Source organism: Silurus meridionalis, chromosome 29 (genome assembly GCF_014805685.1).
Source record: "Silurus meridionalis isolate SWU-2019-XX chromosome 29, ASM1480568v1, whole genome shotgun sequence".
In the NCBI taxonomy this organism is placed as follows: Eukaryota; Metazoa; Chordata; class Actinopteri; order Siluriformes; family Siluridae; genus Silurus; species Silurus meridionalis.
Window position 1 is genome coordinate 48,141 of NC_060912.1, and position 10,000 is coordinate 58,140.

General features: G+C 37.9%; 1 protein-coding gene across 12 annotated transcripts in view; it reads right to left on the reverse strand.

Annotated features, from left to right (window-relative positions):
- The window catches only part of arhgef1a (Rho guanine nucleotide exchange factor (GEF) 1a), a 62,816-nt gene that overhangs the window by 14,584 nt on the left and 38,232 nt on the right, over positions 1–10,000 (reverse strand). For 8 of the 12 annotated variants that reach the window (XM_046843959.1, XM_046843957.1, XM_046843955.1 and 5 more), the window contains 5 exons: positions 4,579–4,646; positions 4,195–4,261; positions 3,689–3,818; positions 3,168–3,277; positions 2,827–2,970 (listed from right to left, as the gene is read on the reverse strand). In XM_046843959.1, the coding sequence (XP_046699915.1) occupies positions 2,827–2,970; positions 3,168–3,277; positions 3,689–3,818; positions 4,195–4,261; positions 4,579–4,646 (519 nt within the window). Of the gene's footprint in view, positions 1–2,826; positions 2,971–3,167; positions 3,278–3,688; positions 3,819–4,194; positions 4,262–4,578; positions 4,647–4,883; positions 5,020–10,000 lie in introns of those variants that run through there. The other 4 variants (XM_046843963.1, XM_046843962.1, XM_046843952.1 and 1 more) reach the window with 4 other exon arrangements.

The following is a 10,000-nucleotide window of genomic DNA, read 5'->3' on the forward strand; positions in this document are numbered from 1 at the left end:
AAATCCTTCAAACTGGCAGTTATCCACCCCCTTATTAAGAAACCTGACCTTGACCCATGTCAGTTGTCCAACTACAGACCAATATCAAATCTCCCCTTTATATCCAAAATTTTAGAAAAGGTTGTAGCACAGCAGTTCTGCTCACATCTACTGAGGAAGAACATTTATGAAATGTATCAGTCAGGATTTCGGCCTCATCATAGCACAGAGACGGCGCTAGTTAAGGTGGTAAATGACCTGTTATTGGCCTCTGATCAGGGTTTTGTCTCCTTACTTGTTTTGCTCGACCTTAGTGCAGCTTTTGACACCATTGATCACACTATACTACTTGCTAGACTTGAGAACGTTGTTGGAATAAAGGGAACAGCTCTCTCTTGGCTCAGGTCTTATTTGACTGATCGCTATCAGTTTGTGGATGTAAATGGTGAGTTCTCCACACTTTATGAGGTAAAGTTTGGTGTTCCTCAAGGATCTGTCTTGGGCCCACTGCTTTTCTCTTTATATATGCTGCCTCTTGGTGAAATCATTCATAAACATGGGATTCGCTTCCATTGCTATGCTGATGACACACAGCTGTATATTTCAGCAAAGCCAGATGAGAGAGATCAGCTTAACAATGTTGAGAAGTGTGTAAAGGACATTAGACAGTGGATGCTTAATAACTTTCTTCTGCTCAACTCAGATAAGACAGAAGTACTTTTACTAGGACCACATGCAGCTAGAAGTAAACCTTCTGATTCTGTAGCATCTCTAGATGGTGTTTCTGTTTCAGCATGTACGGCTGTCAAAGACCTTGGTGTGATTATTGACCCGAGTCTTTCCTTTGAGTCTCACGTGAATAATATCACCAGGATCGCCTTCTTTCACCTTAGAAATATTGCTAAAATTAGAAATATGATGTCGTTGCAGGATGCAGAAAAACTAGTTCATGCTTTTGTTACTTCTAGATTAGACTACTGTAACGCTTTACTGTCTGGGTGTGCGAGTAAGTGCATAAATAAGCTTCAGTTAGTTCAGAATGCAGCAGCAAGAGTCCTCACTAGATCTAGGAAATATGACCACATCACCCCTGTTTTAATCAGTCTACACTGCTCCCAATCAAATCTCGCATTGATTATAAAATATTACTACTGACGATAAAGCACTTAACGGTCTCGCACCACAGTATCTGAGTGAACTTCTGTACCAGTATGATCCTCCACGCCTACTTAGATCAAAAGGTGCTGGCTATCTGTTGGTTCCTCAAATAATGAAGACTACAGCAGGGGGCAGATCTTTCTCTTATAAAGCCCCACAGTTATGGAACAGCCTTCCAATCAGTGTTCGGGACTCAGACACAGTCTCAGTGTTCAAGTCGAGGTTGAAAACTTATTTATTTAGTCAAGCCTTTTATCAGTAGATTTTTCTTAGGTAAAGGCTCAGATCTGGAGGGAGCATGGATATAGAGTGTTTGGTGAACTGGTATATTTGTATGCTGTCGCCCCTCACATTCACACATTCACTCAGGTTTGTTGACGGTGGTGTGGTGGGTCGCCTCTTATCCCAGAGATCCCTCATGTCTGTGTTACCTTCTGGTTCTCCTTTTAGTTATGCTGCCATAGCGAGTCTTGCCGGAGTCCAAACTGCACAGTGAAATTTAACTTTCATACACCAATAGGGACACTTAATAATCCATATCCTTCTCTTCCCGTCACCCTCTCTCTCTCTCTCTCTCTCTCTCTCTCTCTCTCTCTCTCTAGTTAAACATGCTCCTGAGGCTCCAGTGACCACTGTTTCTGCCCCTCTCCCCTCCGTGGATCTTTACACTTCTGTGCAGCTTGGGATGGTATCTCATCAACACCTTGGGTGGTTCCATGTAATTCCGGATTGGACTGTAGTTAATGTCAACAGTCTGCTGCACTGACTCAGGAATACAGTTTGCCTCTGATCATTATCACTGTACCCCGCAACATTGTATATCTGCTTTAAATGGACATTTGGAGGATGGGTTCCCTCTTGAGTCTGGTTCCTCTCGAGGTTTCTTCCTTATGCCATCTCGGGGAGTTTTTCCTTGCCACAGTTGCTCATCAGGGACAAACATACTTACAAAGAACATAGTTACGTTTAATTACCACATTTTGATCAGGAAGGCCAGCTCAGTCCTGTGGATTCCCCTGGACACTGTACAGGAGGTGGGAGAAAGGAGGATGGTAGCAAAACTATCATCATTGCTGCAGAACGCCTCTCACCCCCTGTATGTAACCGTTACATCGCTGAGCAGCTCTTTTAGTGACAGACTGATACATACTAAGTGTCTGAAGGAGCGTTACAGAAGGTCTTTTCTCCCTGCTGCTATTAGACTTTACAACCAAAGCTGTTCCCAGTAAAACCAGTCACCAAAATACAACACTGTTATTACTTTTTAAGCTGTGCAATAACATTATCTGTGTGCAATATTACATGAATCATGTGCAATATTATGTGCAAAATTAGCCGCAATTACGTGCAATACCACCTTGAAATATTACTTGAAACGCGTATTATTATTATTATTATTATTTGTTTTTATTTCTCTGTTTTTATTTTTTTGTATATTCTTTTTTATATATTTGCATCTATTTTTATCTATTTTTATTTCTTTGTCTTGCTGCTGTAACATAGAAATTTCCCCACTGTGGGACGAATAAAGGTTTATCTTATCTTATCTCTTATCATTATCTGTGTAAAGCTGCTTTGAGACAATGTTCATTGTTAAACGCGCTATACAAATAAACATGAATTGAATTGAATAGAATGGCAATTTTATTATCCACTGGTCCTCTCTCTCTCTCTCTCTCTCTCTCTCACCGTATATCACATCCTGCCTCTTAATGATATCTTTGCGGTGAGTCTGTAGGTAGGCGGAGTCAACCACCATGCTCCAAGAGTCTGCCTCAAAGTCACGCCCCTCGATCTCCAGCTCCTCCAGCACTGATGCATAGTACACCTCTCCTACAGAAACAGAAGAAGCTGTATTCTCATTTAAATATTAAATGTTTGATCTGATGTATTAACAATTGTGCACACCAAATGAATTGCATTCTAAATTAGGAATGAGCTTTTAAAATCCAGTTTAAGCTAGCTGCCTATTGTGTGTGTGTGTGTGTGTGTGTGTGTGTGTGTGTGTGTGTGTGTGTGTGTGTAAATACCCTCATCGTTGAGTGATTCCATAGACATGGTTCTGCTCCTGAAGTTTAGCGAGTCTGTGGATTGAGACAAGATCCTGCGCAGCCCCAAGGGAGAGTCATCACTCAGTGTCCTACACACGCCGAGTGCATGCATACACACACACGATTGCACACACATGCACCCCAAATATGCATGTACCAAACAACCGACAACAACAAAAATAAGTAAATAAAATGAGTTGCAGGCACAAAGGAACAAATGCTAACAACAATGACGATACAATATAAAGCTACAGAAAAAAGATGTAATACAAAAAATAAAAATGTAAAAATGTGGAACACAAAAGCTACACGTGATCGTTCACACAGTAAAAATGTCAAAAAAACTTGCAGATATACAAAAGTTCACATTGAAATTAAAATGAGGTGATGCAGCCATGTAGGTTTGGTATGCAACCCACACAAACGACCTCATGAAACATACAACACGGTGTAAAGATCTCCTAGGAAGTAGGGGGTTGAGGTTGGGTTGAAGGACTCACCCTGCAATGTTATTAGTGGAGACACTTTTGGACAGCAGGAGAGAAGAACGTCCACGACGCGACCCGAGCAGCGATTGGCGCAGACTTTCGGAGGGGTATATGGCGGAGCTTGGACGCTCTTTTAAATGTGCTAAAAGGATCAAATACATTGAACAGATTACTCAACACACTGCTAAGACACCAACACCCACCATGACTAATCAAAACACAACACACACATCACCTTACACTGCTCCTTATCTCCTGGACTTTATTATACCCTCAGGGGCAAAGCTGTTTCACTGCTATAGGACATTTCTAACTACCATCATGGTGTTACTTTATTCTCCACCTGCTCTGTACCTCTAAACATATGCCATATAACATTAGATATTGTACAATGGACTTGTCTAGTTAGTGTGTAATGTCTTTTAATTATTGCCCTGTGTAATTTCTCCACTCTTCTGTTGTGTATTTCTCTACTCTTGTGCATTCTGCTGTGTTTATATGAAAAGGATCAGACTTACTCTTGTTCCTCAGTGTCACTGTTCCACCGTAGGACGCGCTGTTTCGCATCAGCGCCAGCTTCTGCTGCTGCAGGAAATCATTTTATATACGTTATTAAAGAGCAGACTGCAGTTTTATTTTCAGTGCCCTGGACTGAGAGTGTATTAGTGCTGTTACAAAAATAACATATAAAACTCAAATATATTATTAACTGTATTGTTCTGTGATATTGTTCTATCCAGAGCTCAATTTCTGTAGTATTGTTTTATTTATTGTGAAAATAAAACTTTAATTCACCTACAATTAGCAACAATTAATTCACACAAGAATAAAAAGTAATAAAAGTAACCAGGGACTGTGTGTAGTAGATATACACAGCCATGTTAGAACACTGCATCTCTTACCCGTTGTTTCATTTTGACACAGTTGGGCAGCGAATCTCTGCAGCGGTTGTGGATGGTAACGTTGCAGGCTGAAGAAGAGAGAGGAAGCATTACTTCATTCGTCTGTCTTTCTTACTGTCTATAAGCACAGAAACTGCTATTTCAGCATCTACAGAATACACCGCTGGTAAACATTCAGTCTGTTTTCTTCTAATGCCAATATAAGGGTAAAAACCAGCAGGTCTCAAGTTCAGCCCACAGAAAGCATATTGACTTACAAAAAAACATTGTCATAATAAAAAAGGAGAAAGAAACAGTGGACATACAGTACTGATCTCTCACTTCTATCCATGCATGTGCTTAAACCTGTACTTCTCGTCTGCTTTTCTCTCTGTCTCTTTTCTGAACGTCTCATAATGGCTTCTCCAGTGTACCGTGTTTTCTCAGCCTATTGTTTAAGAGCAGTGCTGCTTCCTGTTTTGAGTGTGACTGGGAAGGAACGAGGCTTGAGTCCTGCTGGGTTTCCCCCTGACACCTAACCCTAAGACACTGCTTTCCCCTTTTACTTATGTAGACTCTAATACACACATACACACTATCCTACACTTAATGAACTGATAACACACGCACACACACACACACACACACACACACACACACACACACACACACACACACACACACACAGCCCTGCTACTGGGATCATGTGTTTATGGTGATAAAAGCAGTCATGGGATGAAGAAGTTGAGAACAATGTGGTGAAATAAAGAGCAAAGGTGAAGTGAGTGACACCAAAACAGGAAGGGTGTGTGTGCAAAATCAACTGAAGCTTAAACATGCTCTTTATTGTTTCATTTTCAGCAAGTGCCTCTAAATGGTGCATGCTTCCTGAAAACATAACCCCTAACATGAACCCACTTTTATGGAGAGTGTGTGTGTGTGTGTGTGTGAGTGTGTGAGTGTGTGAGTGTGTGTGTGAGAGTGTGTGGGTGTGTGTGGGTGTGTAAGGTGTGAGGGAGTGTGAGGGTGTTTGAGAGTGTGTGGTGGTGTGTGAATGTGTGAGAGTTTGTGTGTGAGAGTTTGTGTGTGTGTGTGTGTGTGTGTGTGTGTGTGTGTGTGTGTGTGTGTGTGTGAGAGAGTGTGAGGTGTGTGAGAGTGTGTGTGTGTGTGTGAGTGTGTGTGTGAGAGAGTGTGTGTGTGTGTAAGAGTGTGTGAGTGTGTGTGTGTGTGTGTGAGTGTGTGTGTGTGTGTGTGTGTGTGTGTGTGTGTGTAAGGGTGTGAGGGAGTGTGAGGGTGTTTGAGAGTGACTCCAGATAAGAGAGGAATGTAAAATCCTGCATTTAACGCCTACATGTGTGAAACGAGGCCAAAGTCATTTCACATTGTTTATTTCCTTAATTCTCACAAAACTATTTTAAATCAAAGCAAATGTCCTAAACATGTTCCTGTGCAGCAGGTCAGAATGGGTGATACTGCGTCCACTGTGACATGATGTGGTGGTCTGTCTCACGGTTTGGCCTGCTGTACACTGTGTTCTGCTTTTCTGATTAGCATGACTGTAGAGATGAGTAGCTTCACCGTTTCCTCTTTCACTCCACCCACAGAACTGCAGCTCACTGGAAAGTTTTTTTGTTTTCTTTTGCTTTATTCAGTGTAAACTATAAAGACTAGAGACTGTTGTCTGCAAAAATCCAAAATGATTTCATGAAATATCCCAAACAGTCAAAACAAGCCAACAAAAACAAAACCAATGCCACATACACTCTGTTAGACTCTATTACTCTCTATTACACTTTATTACTCTCTATTACACTATTACTCTCTATTACACACTATTACACTCTATTACACTTATTACTCTCTATTACACTCTATTACTCTCTATTACACTTTATTACTCTCTATTACACACTATTACTCTATTACACTCTATTACTCTCTATTACACTTTATTACTCTCTATTACACACTATTACTCTCTATTACTCTCTATTACACTATTACTCTCTATTACACACTATTACTCTTTATTATACTCTATTACTCTATTACACTTTATTACTCTCTATTACACACTATTACTCTCTATTACACACTATTACTCTATTACACTCTATTACTCTCTATTACACTTTATTACTCTCTATTACACTATTACACTATTACTCTCTATTACACTTTATTACTCTCTATTACACTATTACACTCTATTACTCTCTATTACACTTTATTACTCTATTACACACTATTACTCTATTACACACTATTACTCTCATTACACACTATTACTCTCTATTACACACTATTACACTCTATTACTCTCTATTACACTATTACTCTCTATTACACTCTATTACTCTCTATTACACTTTATTACTCTCTATTACACACTATTACTCTATTACACTCTATTACTCTCTATTACACTCTATTACTCTCTATTACACTATTACTCTCTATTACACTATTACTCTATTACACTCTATTACTCTATTACACTTTATTACTCTATTACACTCTATTACTCTTTATTATACTCTATTACTCTCTATTACACGTTATTACTCTATTACACACTATTACACTCTATTACACTCTATTACTCTCTATTACACTTTATTACTCTCTATTACACACTATTACTCTATTACACTTTATTACTCTCTATTACACACTATTACTCTCTATTACACTTTATTACTCTCTATTACACTTTATTACTCTATTACACTCTATTACTCTATTACACTCTATTACTCTCTATTACACGTTATTACTCTCTATTACACACTATTACACTCTATTACACTCTATTACTCTCTATTACACTTTATTACTCTCTATTACACACTATTACTCTCTATTACACTATTACTCTATTACACTCTATTACTCTCTATTACACACTATTACTCTCTATTACACTCTATTACTCTATTACACTTTATTACTCTCTATTACACTATTACTCTCTATTACACTCTATTACTCTCTATTACACTTTATTACTCTCTATTACACTCTATTACTCTCTATTACTCTCTATTACACACTATTACTCTATTACACACTATTACTCTTTATTATACTCTATTACTCTCTATTACACTTTATTACTCTCTATTACACACTATTACTCTCTATTACACACTATTACTCTATTACACTATTACTCTATTACACACTATTACACTCTATTACTCTATTACACTTTATTACTCTATTACACACTATTACACTCTATTACACTATTACTCTATTACACTCTATTACACTCTATTACACACTATTACTCTCTATTACACACTATTACTCTCTATTACACACTATTACTCTATTACTCTCTATTACACACTATTACACTCTATTACTCTCTATTACACTCTATTACTCTCTATTACACTCTATTACTCTCTATTACACTTTATTACTCTCTATTACACACTATTACTCTCTATTACACTCTATTACTCTCTATTACACTCTATTACTCTATTACACTTTATTACTCTATTACACACTATTACTCTATTACACTCTATTACTCTCTATTACACTTTATTACTCTATTACACTTATTACTCTCTATTACACTCTATTACTCTCTATTACACGTTATTACTCTCTATTACACACTATTACACTCTATTACACTCTATTACTCTCTATTACACTTTATTACTCTCTATTACACACTATTACTCTCTATTACACTTTATTACTCTCTATTACACACTATTACTCTCTATTACACTTTATTACTCTCTATTACACTTTATTACTCTCTATTACACTCTATTACTCTCTATTACACTCTATTACTCTCTATTACACGTTATTACTCTCTATTACACACTATTACACTCTATTACACTCTATTACTCTCTATTACACTTTATTACTCTATTACACACTATTACCTCTATTACACTTTATTACTCTCTATTACACACTATTACTCTATTACACACTATTACCTCTATTACACTTTATTACCTCTATTACACTTTATTACTCTATTACACACTATTACTCTCTATTACACTTTATTACTCTCTATTAACAACATAACAAGCATAATCCTAGATTTTTATTCAGCACGGTAGCAAAATTAACAGGGAATAAAAGCACTGCGCTAACATGCACACCATCAATAGGTAGTAATGATTTCATGAACTTTTTTAATAATAAAATTGAAAACATCAGGCAAGAAATCCAGGCGGTTAATATAAATCCAAATTATTTTACAAGTAACCCTGTAGACAGCAGTGTCATTATAGCAGACAATCAATTACAAAGCTTCACTACTATTCATGAGAGTGACTTAATTTCATTAATCTCCTCATCAAAATCATCAACCTGTATTCTCGATCCCTTGCCTACTAGTTTCTTTAAACAGATAGCTCCAGAGGTAATCAAACCTGTTTTAAAAATAATTAACTCTTCCATTAGCACTGGTTATGTACCGAAATCCTTCAAACTGGCAGTTATCCACCCCCTTATTAAGAAACCTGACCTTGACCCATGTCAGTTGTCCAACTACAGACCGATATCAAATCTCCCCTTTATATCCAAAATTTTAGAAAAGGTTGTAGCACAGCAGTTATGCTCACATCTGCTTATGAATAACATTTTGAAATGTATCAGTCAGGATTTCGGCCTCATCATAGCACAGAGACGGCGCTAGTTAAGGTGGTAAATGACCTGTTATTGGCCTCTGATCAGGGTTTTGTCTCCTTACTTGTTTTGCTCGACCTTAGTGCAGCTTTTGACACCATTGATCACACTATACTGCTTGCTAGACTTGAGAATGTTGTAGGAATAAAGGAACAGCTCTCTTGGCTCAGGTCTTATTTGACTGATCGCTATCAGTTTGTGGATGTAAATGGTGAGTTCTCCACGCTCTATGAGGTAAAGTTTGGTGTTCCTCAAGGATCTGTCTTAGGCCCACTGCTTTTCTCTTTATATATGCTGCCTCTTGGTGAAATTATTCATAAACATGGGATTCGCTTCCATTGCTCTGCTGATGACACACAGCTGTATATTTCAGCAAAGCCAGATGAGAGAGATCAGCTTAACAATGTTGAGAAGTGTGTAAAGGACATTAGACAGTGGATGCTTAATAACTTTCTTCTGCTCAACTCAGATAAGACAGAAGTACTTTTACTAGGACCACATGCAGCTAGAAGTAAACTTTCCGATTACGTAGCATCTCTGGATGGTGTTTCTGTTTCAGCATGTACGGCTGTCAAAGACCTTGGTGTGATTATTGACCCGAGTCTTTCCTTTGAGTCTCACGTGAATAATATCACCAGAATCGCCTTCTTTCACCTTAGAAATATTGCTAAGATTAGAAATATGATGTCGTTACAGGATGCAGAAAAACTGGTTCATGCTTTTGTTACTTCTAGATTAGACTACTGTAACGCTTTACTGTCTGGGT